This window comes from Hyperoodon ampullatus, assembly GCF_949752795.1.
Source record: "Hyperoodon ampullatus genome assembly, chromosome: 9".
Classification (NCBI taxonomy): Eukaryota; Metazoa; Chordata; class Mammalia; order Artiodactyla; family Ziphiidae; genus Hyperoodon; species Hyperoodon ampullatus.
This window is the reverse complement of record NC_136922.1, coordinates 34,777,628-34,798,425: the sequence shown is the minus strand read 5'-3', so window position 1 is coordinate 34,798,425 and position 20,798 is coordinate 34,777,628. Positions and strand designations below refer to the sequence as shown.

General features: G+C 40.2%; 1 protein-coding gene across 2 annotated transcripts in view; it reads left to right on the top strand.

The window, feature by feature from the left end:
• Window positions 1-1,470: 1,470 nt before the first annotated feature.
• The window catches only part of SP4 (Sp4 transcription factor), a gene marked incomplete at its 3' end in the record, with an annotated part of 71,492 nt that continues 52,164 nt past the window's right edge, over window positions 1,471-20,798 (top strand). Inside the window, exons 1-2 of one of the 2 annotated variants that reach the window (XM_079711743.1) lie at window positions 1,471-1,557; window positions 2,086-3,637. In XM_079711743.1, coding sequence (XP_079567869.1) covers window positions 1,486-1,557; window positions 2,086-3,637 — 1,624 coding nt within the window. In that variant the 5' untranslated portion in view covers window positions 1,471-1,485. The remainder of the gene's footprint in view (window positions 1,558-2,085; window positions 3,638-20,798) is intronic. The other variant, XM_079711744.1, reaches the window with a different exon arrangement.

The window sequence follows — 20,798 nt, the reverse complement described above, 5'->3', positions numbered from 1 at the left end:
CCCGGGCCACGCCCTGCCGCCACCGCCCCCTCGGGCAGCTTTCCGTTCGGCTGCCAGGCCTCGGTCGGGGGCGGGAGGGAAGGCGGTGCCTTGGAGGGGGCCGCTGCGGCCACAGCAAACTACAAGGGCCGACAGCCTTTGCAGCAGCGCCCCGCCCTCTTTCTCCCACCACTCAGCGCGCGTCACCTAGGCGCTCAACCAATGGGGACCGAACCAGGGAAAAAGGGCGCCCGGGTCCGGATGCGCCTCAGGAAAGCCATGCTCCCTGCGCGGGGGCAGCGGGCAGTTCACCAGGTTCGCCGAGTCGTCGGTGGCTCGCACGCTGCCTCGTCCGCTCCTCTCGCTTCCCTTGAACGAGAGTCCTGCTTTTTTTTTTCGTGGCAATTCCAAGGGATGCTGGAGCCGGCTTTTGAGGGGAGGGCGCTGGGAAATGAGTAGGGGGCGGGATATCCTGAGACAACAAGTTTGGCTGTATGGAGGGCCTACCGGCAGCGCGCCTGAGCTAGAACGCCGAGAGAGCGAGCGCCGGAGTAGCCACGGCAGGAAACGAAAAGCTGCTGAAAGAATAACCCAGAGAAAGGGGGTGGAGAGGAGGCGGCCCCAGCGCCTCGGCCCCCGGCAGGTCGGCGGCCAATCCGCTGGGGGAAGGGGTGGAGAGTCGGCGGCTCCGGCAGAGAGAGGCCGAGGGGGGTGGGGAGTCGGCCGGGCTCGCACCGCCCTGGCCCCGCCCCTGGCCCGCGCCGCCGCCCGCGCGGCGCGCCGCCGCTGTCAATCAAGGGCGAGTCAGCAGGGCTCGGGCGGAGAGAGGAGCTGCTACGCCACAGCCCAGCGGCGGCCATTCGCGGAAAAAGAGGCAGAGCCTGTGCCAGCTACAGCCTCCTCCGAGCCACCGCGGGCGGGCGGGACCGGCCTCTCCTCCCGCCTCGCCCCCACCCCCACCCACCTCTATCCCTGTGTCTCCGTCTGAGGGTTTGTCCTGTTAATGCGGGATGAGCGGTACGTATTCTCCACCCCCCTCGGTCTCCTTCACCGCCTCCCTCCCTCCCTCCCTCCCCAGACCCTGCTCGGTTCTCCCCCCTCCCCCGGGGCCGCTGAGATGCTTTAAGGGGAGGAGGAGAGGGAGGGAGGGAATCAGGGGGAGGGAAGGAGGGTTGTGTTTTGTCTTAATGTCTGAGAGAGAACAACCTTCTGGGTGTTGCTCTGGAGCCGATGGGTCGGGTTTCAAACCACGTTTTGTGATATCCCCCTCCTCCCTTCCCTCCTTCTCCCCCACCCCTTGCCGGTGTGCGTGGATCGCGGGTTTATGGAGATTAATGTTCGGGGGGAGGGGGAGGAGAGGAGAGGGGGAAGGCGAATAATAATAATCCTAATAACCTGTTGTCGTGTATGGGGGTGTTTGTTGCAGATCAGAAGAAGGAGGAGGAGGAGGAGGCGGCGGCGGCGGCGGCGGCGGCGGCGGCGGCGGCGGCGGCAGCGGCAGCGGCGATGGCTACAGAAGGAGGGAAAACCTCTGAGCCAGAGAATAACAATAAAAAACCCAAAACCTCAGGCTCCCAGGTAAAAGCAAACATATAAAAAAAAATTCATCACGAAACATAAGGGGAAAGGGGAGTTATGCCCTTTAAATGCCCAGAAGTGAAGAACAGAATAAAAATGTTTTATCCACTCAAAGCATCTTTCTGAGAGTGAGGAAGTTAAATTGTAAATTCATAAAGATTTCACGTGTTTGGGATATCGCTGTTTAAAATTCCACCAGGAACGAACTCAGACTATAAGAAAAAGGTGTGTATTCTCCCAAGGGCATTTTGAGTTTAGGAAAATAACACTTCAAGAAAGTTTGTTAGAAATGTCCTTCTATTTAAACTTTATAGTGTGGGATCTGCTTCCTTATTCCTGTATCTTACTGCTTTTGTTAATATTTATTTTGATTTTTGCCACTTCCTGAGTAAGTTCTGAAATGTAGAGCTGTCTAAATAAATAAATAAATAAACAAACAAACAAACAAACTCCTCCCAGCTACTGGCCTTCACTAAATCCGCCCACTTTTTTTCCCCCCCTTCTCCTTTACCATCCCATTTTGGGTAGGACTCTCAGCCCTCTCCTCTGGCTTTACTGGCAGCTACTTGCAGCAAAATAGGGACTCCTGGTGAAAATCAAGCAACTGGACAACAACAAATCATTATAGACCCAAGCCAAGGATTGGTGCAACTTCAAAATCAACCACAACAGCTAGAACTGGTAACAACACAACTTGCTGGAAACGCTTGGCAACTTGTTGCCTCCACTCCTCCCGCTTCAAAAGAAAATAACGTTTCTCAACCAGCTTCTAGTTCATCTAGTTCTTCCAGCAGTAATAACGGGAGTGCATCTCCCACAAAAACTAAATCAGGTAATTCTTCCTCCCCTGGTCAGTTTCAAGTCATACAAGTACAAAATCCAAGTGGTAGTGTACAGTACCAAGTGATTCCACAACTTCAAACAGTGGAAGGCCAGCAAATTCAAATCAATCCAACTAGTAGTTCATCTCTACAGGATTTGCAGGGTCAAATTCAGCTCATTTCTGCAGGTAATAATCAAGCTATACTCACAGCTGCTAACAGGACAGCTTCTGGGAATATTCTTGCTCAAAACCTGGCAAATCAGACAGTTCCAGTCCAAATTAGACCTGGTGTCTCAATACCACTGCAATTACAGACCCTTCCTGGTACTCAGGCTCAAGTTGTAACAACCCTACCAATTAACATTGGAGGAGTGACTTTAGCTTTACCAGTGATAAACAGCGTGGCCACTGGAGGAGGGACTGGACAGGTCGGCCAGTCTGCTCCTACTGCTGATGGCGGGACTTCCAATGGGAGTCAGTTAGTTCCCACACCCACCACCACTGCTTCTGCCAGTACTATGCCAGAATCGCCCTCCTCCTCCACTGCCTGCACCACCACTGCATCAGCATCTCTGAGCAGCAGTGACACGTTAGTGAGCTCAGCAGATACGGGCCAGTATGCAAGCACATCAGCCAGTAGTTCTGAACGCACCATTGAAGATTCTCAAACACCTGCTGCTACTGAGTCTGAAGCCCAGAGCTCCAGTCAGCTTCAGTCTAATGGAATACAGAATACACAGGATCAATCAAATTCTCTTCAGCAGGTGCAAATTGTAGGCCAGCCTATCTTGCAACAGATCCAAATCCAACAGCCTCAGCAACAGATAATTCAGGCTATTCCACCACAGTCATTTCAACTCCAGTCCGGGCAGACGATTCAGACCATCCAGCAGCAGCCTTTGCAGAATGTTCAACTTCAAGCAGTAAATCCGACTCAGGTGCTTATCAGGGCTCCAACTTTAACACCTTCAGGGCAAATCAGCTGGCAAACTGTACAGGTTCAGAATATTCAGAGTCTTTCAAATTTGCAAGTTCAGAATGCTGGGTTGTCCCAACAATTAACCATCACCCCAGTGTCTTCAAGTGGTGGCACAACTCTTGCTCAGATTGCTCCCATGGCTGTTGCTGGCGCCCCAATAACTTTGAATACTGCCCAGCTTGCATCAGTGCCTAATCTTCAGACAGTGAGTGTTGCCAACCTGGGTGCTGCGGGCGTTCAAGTGCAAGGAGTTCCAGTTACAATCACCAGTGTTGCAGGTAAGTCAACTGCGATCTTTTCTCACTGGTTGTTAATAACGGTTGGTTATTGTTTTTCTTTGCTAACTCAGATTTGATGTAAACCTCCGAGGTAAACATAATCATAAGGAAACTAAAATACCGGGGAGTATTACACTCAGTACTGTGACTCTGTAATCATCAGTGTGACCCATTCACATTCATACTATTCAGCATTAGGTTTTATGTGTTAAATTCGTTGGAGAGTTTTATAAAATTATTCTTCTGCGGAGCAAAACGTCCTGATTAGAAACATAATTTTTTGTAATTCAGAGACCAAATTTGTGTACACTTGAACTTTTCTGAAAGAACCCTAGTCAAAATGATGTTTATATCTTCTTTAAGGGAAAGTAGGTTTAAAGCTGAAAGAATACAGTTATGAGTCTGTTACAGTTTTAATGCTACTGTATGTTACTCCTCATGCTTCCGCATCTTGTTGCCTGTGCTTTTGCGTTTTATTACACGGTGTTGTTTTAAACTAGGTATTGATGCAGTTGAGAGAGATAATTTTGAGTTGCAAATTGTTTCATTAACTTTTATGTCTACTTTTCTGCCAAAACCAGGATTTGAGTGAATAGTCCTTCACTTATAAAATTACATTTAAGTAAAATCTGTGATGGTTATGTTACTTATAGGTGTTTTTAGTGTGAAGTTGGTGGAAGGCAATTAAAAATATAGACAGTAAACTGTCAATAGTTTGAATTTGTTGTAGTAAGGTTGTTTTAAAATCAGTTATAAAGGAGGTATTTGTTAATGCATGTAAATAGATACTTCTGAAGCATTTGGAAAACCAGTCTTATTAAGTATTTTAATCATTTTGGACCAGTCTTTTTTCATCTAATGCCTTTTGTTTTCTAGTAATTAAATATTTTTCATTTGATTATGAAAACCTAGTTGTGGTTTTGGTGTCCTTGATACTTTAAGACCTCTTTAGTTAAATTATTTCTGTTTTGATAATCTGAAATGAATAAGCATATCACTTTTGAATGACCTTTCTTGAAACAAGTTTCAGATAAATTATGCTAGGGTTCTTGTTTTACAGTTACTACCTAATGTAGATGTACATATTTAAAATTTGGAAGTTGTCAGATAGAGCTCTCTGATTAAGAAGAACAAAGGTAACGTGTTTTATTTAGATACCCGTTGATTATAAACCAGAGGTATCCAACAGAATTTTCTGTGATGATGGAAATGATCGATATTTGTTCTATCCCGTATGTTAGCCACTAGCCACGTGTGGTTATTAAGCACTTAAATTGTGACTAATGCAACAGAGGAATTGAATTTTTAATTTTACTTGATTTTCTTTAATTTTAATTTAAATAGCCACATGTGGCTAGTGGCTCTTGTATTGACAGCACAGTAACATAGTCAAAGAGCCTTTTGAGTGTGGTACGTTTTCCCTTAAGACTGTTACAGCACAATTATATATGTGTTTCTGTGGATTATAGTCCTTACCTTGCTTTGTTTCTACTCTTTTTCTAAACATTGATAATAAATTAAGTATTTCAGAAAAATGTCTGTTTTGGGTGGGTTGAATGACAATTTGTATTGTCAAAGCAAAATTTATTTCATTTATATTTCATCTTGCCTTTTAAGCATTAGTTAGTGAATTATGATGAAGAGAATTGAATAATTTATAATTTAGGTTAGAAATAGTCAGTTTTTCTGTACTTCAATTGACACCAATTATGACCCAGAGTTTTTCCTTTCCCTGTTGTGAGGGTAAGCCGGTGTAACTGAGAGTATGATCTTCTGACCGCCTCAGAATCACTTGAATGATACATTATGGTAAATGCAGGATCCATTTTCTGGAACTGTAGTTTTTGTGGGGTGTGGTCAAGGAATCTGCCTTTCAAACAAACTGTCCAGGTGATTGTAAATCTCGTTTAAGTTTGAGAACCAAGGATCAAGTCGTCCGCAATGAACTATAAGGCAAAATTCGGAAGTGATGGATTTCGAGCCTAGTTCATAAGTGCCTCAGAGGGTGGATTTCTCTGACAAGTACCATTTATAGTTTTTATTCCACAAATATATATTGACTAGCTATGTGTTGAGCACTCCCAATAGGTGTGTTTAGTCTTGCATTTCAAGGATAATTTTTTTATTTAAAGAGTTTATATGGTTTGGGGGGCACTTATGTGTATGAGGAAATTTGAACTTTATGTAGTTGGTTTTCTCCTGAAACCAAAGTTTTTAAATTTTATTGATGTTCTAATACATATGCTCTATCGATTAAGAAGATAGCCATGTTACAAAGACCAGAAATGTACCCTGATTTCAACAACTCTGTGCAGTTAATCTGGGTCTGGTTGTTTGCAGATTTTACTTTACTTCCTGGCATAATAGGTGTTTGACAAATGTTTGCTGGATTAAGGTATAAATGGTGATGGAGAAGATAGCAATTTGGAATTGGGAGCAGCACCCTCGAGTGGTTTTAATGAAGCTAAGGAATTAACTCTGTTTTCATTAATTTCTTTTGGTTTTGAGCTTTTAAGGCATTGAGAGTGGTACACCAGGTACTTTACCATCTCTGAAAGGGAGAGAGCGAGCAACAAGTGCCTATATCCCTTTTATAAATGAGCCCTGGAATTTGAGATTTTTACTTTTTGTCCCCATTCACTTTTTAGTACTTTTTGATTATTTCCTGGTTCCCCCCCAGGAGAATGGTATTGAGTTATGGGAAAATTTTTGCTCTGAATATTCATAACAACTATTACCAGGGCTTGAAAAAATTATCAGCTTTGACAGAATGTAATGGCTTGCTCAAGGACAAGGGGCTAAGAGTTCTCCACCATCCATCCTCATATTACTTCAGGAAGTATAGGAAAGGTTCTGGATGATATGGACAGAAAAAGGGAAAAAAAAAAAATCATACAAGGTAAATCAAATGAAACCAGTTTTTGAAGCTGGGACGCTTCATACTTGATTTTACGAAAAAAGAATGTTAATGACATTCTACGGGGAACCTCTTTCCTTGAGAATGTATTCAGCATAATGTGTTTCTGTGGTTTGGTCTCAGCTTGAAATCCTGTGTTCCAGGCTGAGCATCTAGCATTTAGTTAGTTAGAATTGTAGTAGGAACTGAATACATGTACTCCTGCTACATATTGTTTGTTTCCTTTTTGGGATTCGGAGTTTGAAGAAAAAGCAGAAATCCTATTTTAAGTTAAGAGCGAAGGTAATAACTAATCATGCTGCCTTTGCTTTAACTAAGTGAGGAGAGGGGATGATGTTTTCCTCAAAAAGAACTACCTGTTTTCACGATGTGTTCTGGTTGCCAAAGTGCCGTAGTTAAAATGAACTTTAGGAGTTATTTCTCTTTAGTTAAAGGATTTCGAATATGTAGGGACCATTGGTTTCTAAATTTTAACTTGCATTGGCCAGCAGTTTGATTTATTTTTGGCCCTAATCACATATGGTAATAGATCATGTTATTGCTTGATGGATGGATTTTTCTTTGTCAGTTTTAATGGAAATTAACATTCCTGTGCAAATTCTTACATAAAGGTAGTTCAGACTTGAGAAGATGTTGCTGGTTCTTCAAGAACTTTCTCTCTTACCTTCCTTTACTTCTTTGGGGATTAACAGAACCAGGAATGGGAGAGCCAGTTCTTCATTATTGGTGAAAATGGAGACCAAAGGAAATAGTTGACATTTATATTTAATTTAAAAACCTAACTTAATCCAGTAGAATCAACCTCTTGCACCAAACTTTTTTCCAGAGCTACTAAAAGTAGGAAATTGACTAGAAGTTTAATACAAATATGGTTTTCCTTTGCCATATGTTGTATTAATTTGGATTTCTCTAGTAGGCATCTTAAAATAACATATACATATATGTTATACACATATATACACATATGTATATATACATATATAAACATATACACGTCTATTTTTTTTTTTTTTTTTTTTTGTGGTATGCGGGCCTCTCACTGCTGTGGCCTCTCCCGTTGCGGAGCACAGGCTCCGGATGCGCAGGCTCAGCAGCCATGGCTCACGGGCCCAGCCGCTCCGCGGCATATGGGATCCTCCCAGACCGGGGCACGAACCCGTATCCCCTGCACCGGCAGGCGGACTCTCAACCACTGCGCCACCAGGGAGGCCCTACACGTCTATTTTTGTGTATACATATGCATATGTCTCCTGTGTTTGGTTCTTTTTTCAGAGAAGTCACATTTACTCCTGTAATTTTCTTCCTGTAATATCTTCTGCTACTCTTTGTTACAGTTTGGAATTCATCATAAGGAACTTATATCTTGTGCCCTGTACAAGTTTTGGGTTCTGAACTACCAAGTTGGTTTTACCCATTAGAAAATGTATAGCATGACCTTTAAGATTTGTTGATGATGACATAACAATATTGTTGCGTAGTTTTAAGTTTTTCTTGGAAGGTAAAGTACTCATTGTAGAGCCACATTAGTTTAAATGTGGCATCTTTGGGACGGATTTCAGGATAAGAGAGTGAAGGAAAACTGTTAATCATCTGCTTTTCAAATCTAAATCAAGGAATATATAACAAGTAATACTTAAGAAATATTGGAGCAGGCATAAAAGCAAGTTGAAGAGGAAGAAAGGAAGCTTGATCAAGAAGGAAGATAGGGAAAATTTGCTCTACATAGATCTTGTACAAATAACACAGATTTACAAAATGAGAGAATTTTAATTTGAAAGGATCTTTGAGATTATTGCTCATCAGTTGTAGCCTTTTGTTAGTGCTGATAAAGTCTGTAGAGGAATTTTGTGTTTTTACTGTTATAAGTGAAAGGAGAAATATGGGTCAGAGGTTCAGCAGTGCTACATTAGGTACTTGGGGATGACATAGTATGGATTGACAGTAAAAGGGGGAACCTGGCCTGATACTGGACCATATGCCTACGTATATGTGGGCTGTCCTGTACCCTTCTGATCTAGGTATGAGATAAGATTGTATGTTCCTAATGCTTGTCATTTTATTACCTAGTGAATGAGCAAACTGTGGCAAAGGAAACCTATCACTTATATAAGTGTGTGTGGTGAGATAAAGACTTACTGAAATTGTAGTTAACTAAGGTAACTTAAAGATAATTGAGCATCCTTCCCCCTCCCTCATCCCTTAGTGGTAGTTTAGAACTAAAGAAACCGAAGCCAGAAAGGTTGAACGACTTGTACTTTGTGGCAAATTGAGGACTAGAATCTTGGCTTCTGCTCCAGTTGTCTTTCTCCTGTATTTCTGCCTTTGTTATTCAAATCTTTTGCTAGGTTGTGAGTAAATGTAGCTGAGGTTTAGGGATCAGAGAGGGAGAGTATCCAGCTTGAGTTGTCTTCTCCCAGATAGACTGTGTCTGTTATTCCTGGATATTTAGCGTTAATATATTGAATATAATATTGGTGGAAAACACAATTCTATCTGCCTCCTTGTTACTGAATATAATGGTGAAATCTCAGTGGTATAATTTTGTCCTTTTTGAAAGAGCAAATTCAGAACTTGAAGAGATTAGTAAATTCTGTATGTAGGTAAGCAAGTTCTAGGGCTGTTGAGATACTGCATCTTTTCCCAAACAGTAGTTAGAAATGGATTTTTTTAAAATGAGATTCGAGGAAGAAAACATTTATTGTTTTCCTAGAGTGTGTTATGTGCTGGGCCAGGTATTTATACTATCTCAGTATATCCTACAGTATCCTTGGGATTACTGTGTCTGTTTTACAGATAGCCTCACTGAGCTTTGCTTATATGTGGAATCTAAAAAAAGGGTACAAACGAACTTACCTACAAAACAGAAATAGAGTTGCAGATGTAGGAAACAAACTTATGGTTACCAGGGCGTAAAGGGAAGCGGGGCAGAATAAATTGGGAGATTAGGATTGACATATGCACACTAATATGTATAAAATAGATAACTAATAAGGACCTACTCTATAGCACAGGGAACTCTACTCAATATTCTGTAATGGCCTATATGGGAAAAGAATCTAAAAAAGAGTGGATATATGTATAACTGATTCACCTTGTTGTACACCTGAAACTAACACAACATTGTAAATCAACTATATTCTAATAAAATTTTTTTTAAAAAAGGAAAAGAAAATTTGCCCTCCAGTAAGTGGTAGAGCCATGGTTTAAAGTCATCTCTGGGGCCTCCCTGGTGGCGCAGTGGTTGAGAATCCGCCTGCTGATGCGGGGGATACGGGTTCGTGCCCCGGTCTGGGAGGATCCCATATGCCGCGGAGCGGCTGGGCCCGTGAGCCATGGCCGCTGGGCCTGCGCGTCCAGAGCCTGTGCTCCGCAGCGGGAGAGGCCACAACGGTGAGAGGCCCGCGTACCGCAAAAAAAAAAAAAAAAAAAAAAAAAAAAAAAAAAGTCATCTCTGATTCCAAGATGTTCACAAGACATAAAGTAAAAGGATAAGTCTACAGATACAGGCTATTTTTCACCCTTTTATATCTTATACTTGAATCCCTTAAAGGGTAAGCAGTTTTGAAAATTGAAATGCTGACTAGCCCTGACAATGTGGCATTGACAGACAATTATGATAGAAAGTAATGAAAGAAACTAGTGTGGCTGCATGGAGACTTCTGTGTTAAACTCAGATTTCAAAATAGTGTATGTGTAAGATAGGAGGAGGGGCATAGGATTAAGGATGAAAACAAAAAGCAACATGACGTTTTAAGAATAATGTCAGTTAAACAGAAGCTCATAATAAAGTCAGGCTTTTAAAATTCTTTCAAACAACTTATAAGGCTTTAAATCAAAGAAAGAGATGATCATTGTTTGAGCAAAATGGTGTAATACCAAGAAAAGGCAGAACTCCTCCACTCTGCTTCTGTTAACCAGCGAGGAAAATGCAGTTCCGGCTGAAATGACTAGAGAGGTAACTCACTCTGAGATATTTATTCAAGGTAAGTGAGGAGGTAGGGGATGTTTAGTTGCTCTTTGGAAGTCAGGATGATCTAGACGAATGCTATCCTAAAGTCAGAAGGAACTTTCAGGTTTCATTTCAGGCCATATCAGTAACTTAAAAATTATGCAGCATGGGGGCCTCCCTGGTGGCGCAGTGGTTGAGAGTCCGCCTGCCGATGCAGGGGATACGGGTTCGTGCCCCGGTCTGGGAGGATCCCATATGCCGCGGAGCGGCTGGGCCCGTGAGCCATGGCTGCTGAGCCTGCGCATCCGGAGCCTGTGCTCCGCAACGGGAGAGGCCACAGCAGTGAGAGGCCCGCGTACCACAAAAAAAACAAAAAACAAAAAAAAACAAACAAACAAAAAAAATTATGCAGCATGGAAGAATTGAGTATGAATAAGCACCTCACTTTTTGAAAACATCCCACACTACAGATAAATGAGCTTGATAACCGTCCTTAGCAAAGTCCTTGAATGAATTATGGAGTAGTTGGCCTCTGAGCGTTTAAAAGAATTCAGGGATCGTTGGGAACCAGTATGGGTTCACTAAGGAACGAGGTCCATAAATTCTTTCTTTAGAGTTTCCAGATGAGTATACAAAGTAACGTCAGTACAGTGTATCTTGATTTCAGCCTTGATAGTCATGATTTCTTTAAAGGCTCATACCTGGTTGCTCTATTATATGAAAAATGTTGATTGTCTACCTCAGTAGAGGTAGAGGTCTCTGGTATTATGGCATAGGGTTCTATCCTTGATACAGTCCTGTTGAACATTTTTTTCAAATTTTATACTGAAGGGTGACCTATTTACTGAATTCAAAGATGAGACAAAGCTGGGAGATGTTGCTAACAATTATGATAGGGCATAGAATTGAGATGCCCAGTGATCTTAATAGACCAGAATGCTGGGCCGGAATTAGCAACATAAATATAACAGGTAAGATCCTCTATTTAAAGTTGAGGGGTGGGGGGCAGGATTGTTCACCTACAAGATGGAAAACATGGTTTGGCAGCAGGACATGTGAAGATGATTTGGGATTTATTGGCTTAATATGAACTAAGAGTAGAATAAAGCTCCTGTACTTTATCCTTGTCAGACCGTTTCTGCAATACTGCGTACAATACTGGGTGTGGCACATTTTAAATGGGGCAGTGACAAACTGGCGAGCATATCAAGAAGGCTTCCCAGGATGAAACGTGTGGAAAACATTTCACACTAGCAATAATCAGAGAGAGGGGGGTTGTTATTAAAAGAAAATAAGAGAAAGTGTGACAGCTTCTTTGGATATGTGAAGAGCTATTTTTTGTTGTTTTTGTTTTTTAATAAAGTTCTGTTATGTTTTGGCCTTGGGAAACCAATACAATGAGTATATGTACACACACATGAGCTAATGCTGTGCGGTAATGGAATGGTTTGTTTCATGAAGTAGTGATCTTCCTGTTGTTAGATGCTGGGTGTCCATCTATCAGAGACACTAAAATATAGAATTTCCTGTGTTATATAGAAGGTTTGATTAGATAATCTGTGAGTCTTCTAATTCTAAAATTTAGGATTCTATGAATATTTGAGTACGTAGTTCTATTCTGGGTACTTCCATCCAGCATATGGTGAGAGTTCCTCGTAAGTTGTGTTAAACTTACATGATTGACTAAGTAGGGATTTGGTGGGGGTGGAGGGGAGGTTTGAGGGTCACATTTACCATTTTTCTTATTATAAAGGCAGTATAATTGAGATAAATTCTATTAAGAAATAAATGCAGTACTTCAATTCATAAATTAATAGATTTCTGTTCTTCGTTATTTGTTAGACTTACTGATTGTGCTCTTAGATGCTATTTTTCTATGTCATTTGCACTTCTATTAGGTGACTACCAAAGCATTAATATTTTAAAAACACACTAAAGTGCCCAACATTGAATTTGTAGTTAGGATATTTTATCTCAGTAGCTCTTTAACCATAGTCATATTTCTGATAATGACACTTTAGTATGAACAATGTGATTACTTTTTCTTCAGTAGACTTAGCAGTTGGAAAATCCAGTATACTGATGGAGTTCAAACTGTGGGAAGCGCTCAGAGCTTCAAATTTGTTAATTTATCCTGTGGAGTAAACAAATCAAGTAGGTCTTTCTTTTTGACTCAGAATATCTAGCACATAGGCGCTTTAAAAAAAATATTTGAGGCCCGAGACCCTTTTGAATAGAAAAAGTAATAATTCCAATATATGAAGTTCTTTTTGCCTTAGGTACGGTAATAAAGTTAGGAGTAGGGACTGTCTGGGCTTGATCAGCGGTGTAGTTCAGGTAGTAGGTTTGTTATTACTGCAGATGTATGTACTCTGAGAGGCTTCTTAGATCACAGGTATTTTGTCAGCAGGTGCAACCAGAAGAGGAGACACAGGAGAGGCCCAGGAAAAAAACTTTATTATACACACAGGTCCTAGAGGGACAGTCAGTGTGCACTGAGAGGGGAGGTGCACACATGGGAGGTGATGCCAAGGGATCTGGCTCAACCTAGCAGGTGGGGAGCAGAGAGAGCAAGAATCCATGGGCAGGTGCCTTTATTGAGGGATCAGTGTGTGAGGGGATTTCATTGGTGTGTTTAAATGCTGCTTGGCCACAGTCAGGGGAAGGTAGGAAGGGAACCTCGTGGCAGGAGCAACCCTTATCACACTAGTGCACGTGGTTGCCTGGGCCGGGTGCTTACAGCCTGCTTGTGGGGATGTTGAGGCAGCAGGGGAAAATAACGTTTTAAAATATATAATACAACAGGATTAGGAATTAGAACTCCTATATTTTTGTTAGGGTACTGCTCTCCATTAGCTATTCCATCCTGGGCAAACATATTATAATTGGAGCTTCAGTCCTTTTTCATTTGTAAAATAGTGCTATTAATTCCTTCTCTTTTTACCTCATAGAGCTGCAAAGATCAGATGAGATGATATGTATAAAAAGGCTTTGGATATTGTAAAGAAAACTATATATGGAAGTTGGTAACCTGGTAAAAATCTCTACATGGCGACTCTCGCCCACTAGAAGAATGCGAAGTAGTAAAGTGGGAGAATGAGTAGTTTTCGATATGGGTATTAGCTTGAGTTAAAGATCAGAAGTAAAAGAGAGATCTGTATAAAAGGAATATCAGAAAGCTTTGGTGAAGTGCAGCTAAGGATATGGGGAGGGGTGTATCTACAGGTGGAAAAGAAGAAGTGTGTTTCAGTATAGTAAGACCTGAATGTCTGCTGTGTACTGTCTGTGTAAGCTCTGAAAGTACTCACCTGTCTAAAAAGGATACTTATGTTGGGGAGGTAAGACTTACATACATGAATCAATTATATGGCTTGCTGCAATTGCATATGAGAGTTTATACTTAAGTGCTGGGTTTTGAGCTATGGAAAATGACTAGGAGAGCTCAAAGACAAGTGAGATCTGTGGTTTGCAGTAAACAGGGAGGGCTTTCTGAGGTGAAGGTTGGTTTGGGAAGTGGGAATTTGAAACTTTGAGGGTAGAGAGGTGAAGAGAGGATGTCTTGAGCCAAGCAGTTGAACTTGGAATGAAAAGGGTAGAGCCCTTGCGTGGAAGCTTATAGTTAACACAGGGAGTTGTGTTCTCTCATCTGTGTGCTCCATAGAGGCATAGTGGTCTCACAGAGTAGCTCAGGGCATGCCCAGTGGACAGCCTGCCACCCCTGCTTCAGCCAGAGAAGTTGTGTGTTTATTGGACTGTGAGCTTACATTTTGTTTGAAGAAGAGATTCTGCCAAAATAATAAGTTTGAAAAACATGAATCTAGTGGATGGAAGAGATTGAATAGAAAGTTTTGCAAATGATATTGTTAGAGCGTTTCTCTATAGATAAAAGTGTGGAGAAGTTAGAAATCAGGAGCTCAGTGGAAAGGATGTTGTTGGAATAATTTAGCCACGAATTCACAGTGGTCTTGAGAAAGGCTATGGCAGTGAAGTTGCTTAATACAAAAGACAGGTTGTTGAACCTCTCTTTAGTACACAGAATGGTGACATGAAATAAGTATTAAGGAATTAGGTAAAAACATCAGGTTTGCTGGTTCCTTTCCTCTGTATCAAGTATAGTAATAGGCATTGAGAAACTGAAAATGAAGTGAGACAAATTTGCCTCTCTCACAGAATATATTACCTGTTGCAGAGACATAACCATATCTCTTTGCTTCTAAAACATACTTTTTTTTGAACATTTTATCATCTTGGAAATTGAAATCCACCTTATAAGCAAAGGCATGTCATAGTTTAATTAGCAGAATATTTTTTCTTCTGATCACTTGCATCTTAGACTTAATGGAATACGATGACTATATAATCGATTAAAGTACAACGTGGCATTTGGTTTATAAAGGCTATGAATGAGGTGTTTATAGAAGCCCAAAGGAAGGAAAAACTCGTTCTGCTTGTAGAATTCTGGGGATATTTTCATGGAGAGGGTGATAACTGAGCTGGGCCTTAAAAGGATGACTAAAAAGTTTGCAAGGTTGGGATGAAGAGGGCTATTTCAGGTTATGTTGGATTTTACATGTCAGAAATTCAGTTAAGGAGTCTTCTATAAACAATGCAAAATTCAGGCTTAGATCAAGGAATATTAGTATACATTAAAGTTGAATTGTAAACCTCCTATAGGCAGGAGCTGTGTCTTATGTGTATGTTTTTTTCTATTTCACACATCGATGAACATTGCTCAATATAAATAATCCTGATGCTGAACTAGGGGAAGGCCCACAGGTGGAGAATGTTGATTGCATAGGAGAATGGGATGGGTAGATCCTTGGGATAGGTTCAAGACAAATACTTCAAAAGGAATGAGAGTTTATGATTATAAAAGGAAAAATGAGTAGTAAAATTAAATAACAGAAGAACTTACACATCTGATTGCTTCATAAGTTTTGAGAGACAGTTGCTGTGAGAATCTTAGCAGTGGGGGAAGTTTTGAGGAGAAATCAAAGGTGTTTAAAGTCTCCAGGTTGTTTCTGTCCCTCAGAAGTTATCATGTAGGTGCCTCATAATGTGGCCAGTCATAGAGGGTTTAGTACAGTTCTGTAATAATGAGTCAAGTCACCACAGCTTTTTGTTCACAGAAGCGGAGCTGCTTTTGCACAGAAGTATAGGAACCAGATAGTGATCTGTGCTGTGGTAAGTGGGTACCTGTGCCTGGTGTGGGGTTGGGGGAGAGGGTGGAAAGTCCTTGTTGTAGTTGAGGGTGTCTAAGCCAGGGACTTGAGGGAGAAGAGGGAAGAGGAAGACACTAGATGCGTATGATGACGAGTACTAACTGGATTTATGTAAGGTAAATAATTACACTTAGGGGCTTCTCTGGTGGCGCAGTGGTTGAGAGTCCGCCTGCCGATGCAGGGGACATGGGTTCGTGCCCCGGTCCGGGAAGATCCCACATGCCACGGAGCGGCTGGGCCCGTGAGCCATGGCCACGGAGCCTGCACGTCCGGAGCCTGTGCTCCACGACGGGAGAGGCCACAACAGTGAGAGGCCCGCGTACCACACACACACACACAAAAAAATAATAATAATAATAATTACACTTAAAGTGGTTTGTAAATCCTACGCATTTTCCCATATATTTAAATCTACATACAAACCAATTTGAGAAACTGACATTTGACAGATATTTGTCATAAATAGGACAGACTATGATGATACGCTTGTTGAAGGAGTAATTTGATTGTTTCATAAATAATCATATTGATTATTTGTTTTTTAGTTTTATAAAGTTAAAGCACATTGTATTTTTATTTCTAGAATTTCTCTCACCTTTTGTCCTCATTGGTAGGATGTCAGTACTTAAATTGATTTTAGTGATAGGGCAGGTAATAGTTTTAGTAACCTCTTGATAGACTTTCATCCATTTCATGGACTCCCTGCTAGCAGACTGCATCCATAAATTCAGTCAGCAAATAGGTACCCAGCATCTGTATTGTGGTTGAATAACCTGGGGCTGAACTCCCACTTCCATAATGTTCTAATAGGGAAAGAAGTCGTTCTGTTTTCTTTCATGAATGAAACAAGAAGCAAGTGTGCTTTAACCCTTAATGTTTGTTTTATATTTAAGCTCACATTTACTGCATGTTTATAGTATGCCAGATACTGTGTGCAGCACTTGGTATATTAACTCATTTACTCTTTAGAACACCCTATAAAGTTAAGTACTGTCAGGTGCAAAAACTGAGGCCTAGAGTGGTAAATAATTTGCTCAAGGCCACCTAATCCAAACACATTCTGTCTCTAGAACCCTGGCACCATCACCACTTACGGTCTCTCACCGTATACTCCCTATGTACTGCAGTGTGTTTCCTGTGACCAGTTGTGGAAACAATTCATTGTCTCTTATGTGTCAAACTTTGTGCGTAAGCATTATATATATGTTAACTTAGTTAATTTTGGCAGTCTTATGAAGAAGGTAGTGACGGTGACCTCAGTTTTTCGAACAGGAAACCAAGGCTGTCAGCGGTTAGTATCTTGGCCAAGGGCATACAGCCAGTATGTTAGGCAGCTAGTAAGTGAAAATATTTTATAAGTCTGGTCTAGGTGAACAGGACTACCTTTACAGCTAAGCAATATGATTTTAAGTTACCTTACTGTAATTGTTGTAGTATGTTCAATAAGTTCTTTAGGTGAGCACTCTGACTCTTTATCGCCCTTTGGGGCACAGGGCATATGTACCACAGAGAGAATTAGAAAAAAAAAAAAGGTTTTATTACTTTGTGGTATCCTGTGTTGATAGGGAATTTGAGGCTAATAAGAATATTTCCTTTACTAAATATATGTGTACCATAAACCAATTTTGAATGAATTTTGAAAGACAGATTCTAAGGATGTAAGGCACAGAGGAGTCTTATATTTTGTTTTCATTAATATTTGTAAACTGTTAATATTAGTATTTAATATGTTACTTTGTATTAAGCAATATTATTAAATATCAGCATATATTGATAATTAATGTCTGTGTTATATTAATTTATACACACTGATATTTAATTGTATTAATATAAAATGAATAAAATTATCAAGTATACCAAAAAATATATACTTCCTGAGGCCTGTATTTTCATCACTTTGCTTCTTGATCAGGATGTGACATGTCAGTATAGATATAAACTTTCTACTATCTGAAGGAAATATCACCACGAAATGACTTAAAGAAAATCCAAAGATCATAAAAATTATATGTATAGAATTTGTGTTCTTCAGATAATCCTGCATGTCATTTTTATGTAGCATTAACTCATTTGACAGGGATGGTGCTATAACTTTATTATTGTTCTTTACTGGATAAATAAGAAACAAGATACATCAATATTTGAGTATCTGTCGCTATATACCATACAATGTATACCATACATTGTAGAGTAGATATTTCTTCTCTACTCATGGGGCCTATACTTTGTTCTACGTGAGTTTTGTTTTATATCAGTGTTAGGTTATTGCTATTTTTAGTAGATGAGAAAAATCAAGGCCCAGAAAAGTTAAATAATTTGCCCAGTGTTACAGAATTAACACATGGGAAAGTTGGGGAAAGAACCCAGATTCCACCTAGACTCAAAATTATTTTTGCTGTTTTATCATAAGTCCTTGGGGCCAAGGAAGTTGCTTCCATGAAAAGTTTTTAAAGGTTTTTTTTTCCCCCTCAATTTTAAAGTAACAAAATAACAAAGAGTTAAAGACCAATTTACATTTTCTAAGAGATTGATACACCAGAGTAAATTTATAGTATATGAGGACGGAGTAAATTTAGTCTGTATTTTCAAAAGATGTGATTGAGTTCATTTTGTCTCTCTGTAAGTTTGTGTGTGTGTACACATTTACATATATACATTTACTCATTATAAGCATATTGAGTAAAAAGTTAAGGGGATTATATTCTACATCTGTGGACCTATTCATCACCATCCTTGTTCTCCTAACCCTACCCTATGATTAAGTATACCAACCCATTTTGGGGTAATCCTAAAAAATTAGCACACCTCTTCACACTATGCCCACACCCCAAGTCACAGAGAAAACTTGATTGTTGAAATCAAAGTATTCAGACAGCTTTCAGTGCTTTTTAAAGGATTCTTTGGCAGCTATCTGAGCTGGCAATGATAACTATGTATAATTTGCAAACTGGAAGACAAACATGTTTCATTCTATGAGCAGTTTGTGATGAGCAGAGGTAACTGACATATTTAAGAAAAGAGCTCTGTGCTGGTAACATGTTGTCTCTTCCATTAAATAGTTGTGTTACCTTTGGGAATGGAGGTCTTGGTTTTTTCCCTGTTGTTACAATGAAATATTTGTGTTTGTGTGTATTTTGTAAAATGAAATATTTGAGGTAATTTTGTTTAGTGTTAAAAATTCTATAATTTTAAGCACAAATGTGTAGAAACCAAATTGCGCTTACATTTTATTTCAAGCCCATTTGAGCCAAGAGGAAAACTCAGGAAAAATATCATTTAACAATATTTCTAGTGTTTAAATCAAATCGGTTACTTTTTGGAGTAAAACTTTGAAAGAGATATGTCAGTATTTCAAAAATGTCAGGTTTTGTTTTGGCAAACCTTTGAAGCCAAATTTGGTATTGAATCTAATGCTGTTGCCCTTTAAAGAAGGTCATTCATCTAGGTTTGAGTCATTACTAAGTAAGGATTTGCAGAATTTTTTTAGAAAATGATTTGCCGCCATCCTTTTATTATTTTTTTTATTTTTTATTTTTTTTGTGGTACGCGGACCTCTCACTGTTGTGGCCTCTCCCGTTGCGGAGCACAGGCTCCGGACGCGCGAGCTCAGCGGCCATGGCTCACGGGCCCAGCCGCTCCGTGGCATGTGGGATCTTCCCGGACCAGGGCACGAACCCATGTCGCCTGCATCGGCAGGCGGACTCTCAACCACCGCACCACCAGGGAAGCCCGCCGCCATCCTTTTAAACTAGACGTATGCCCAGCCATCAGCAACAGCAAAGATGAGGACCAGGGCCCTAAACACTTGGGCATTCAGATCGCCATCTGGGACCTCATCTGACTACTCAGAATGCCCTTGCCAGTGAATATAGGCGTTGAAGATCCCTGGTCAGAGACCAGCTGCCCTTTAAGCCAGGGAGTATGGTTGCCTAGGCCTGAGCTTCTCTAGCCGAGAAGAAGCATCGATAGCCCTGTGAGAACAAATACTGCCGCAGTAGCCAGAGAACTCTCTTATGCAGTATTACCTTCTAACCTTTCCAAAAGCTAGGTCCTGATCTTCAGACCAGAGATTTTACTGTTGTCTTTGCTGCCTTCCTGCTTTCCAACTTTACAGTAACCATTTCAATCCACCTAACCATTTTATTATCTTAGCACCTCCTCATGACTTAGATTTCTAGTCAGCCTGCTCCACGGATGATAGTGTAAAATCTACAAATTTAGAAGTAGAAGAGTTAGATGGATCTCTGTATCTCAGTTTCAAAGGAGAAACTGTCTTACTTCTTATTCTAGAAGGTGAAGAATATGACAGCTGATTTGTAGTCCAAAGAGGTCTCATAAGAGCAGTTGTATTTTCATCTGTTTAAACTTTAGAATTTTCTGCTTGGGGTATTAAAGCAGGGAAAACTCCATTTTCAGCCTCACAACTACTGGCAAAGGGGAGTTTAATATAGATTCCAGCTGCTACCTTGGGAAGAAAGTACTTCTTTAAATGCTGGATTGTGCTGATGTCAAGATGAGTTCGTAGAGGGACTTCTATGAGGGATTTTTTAAAAATTAAATAATGATAAAACAGGATTTTTTTAAACAAATGAGTTTCAAAAGCAATTTTTAATATAATACTTGCTTGGATTTCATTTGGTAAAGTTAATTTTAATTTATAGAAACACTTTTAAAACTATATATTTAATTCCCCATGATTACTGAGAAACAAAAGAGTTGTTTTGGGAATCATGTCTTAAAAAGGTTATGTGAGATCTAGCACTCAACTGTTATACAGAAGTTTAAAAAAAACATAAAGAAAATTGTGCCTTCAAATATCCCTTAAAAGCACCCCTAGTAAAGGATTTATTTATTTATTTATTTATTTATTTATTTATTTATTTATTTATTTATTTATGTTATTAAGAATCCTACATGCTTTTCAGTATGTTAGCCCAGTTGTTATAGTAAAGGCCATCGAGCACTCAGTTCTCATTGGTTAGGAATAGCTATTTGTTTCTGCATAATACTGTAGGCTTAACTTAAATCTAAGGAGACATTGTGGTGCTGGTGAAATAGAGGTGGACAGGAATC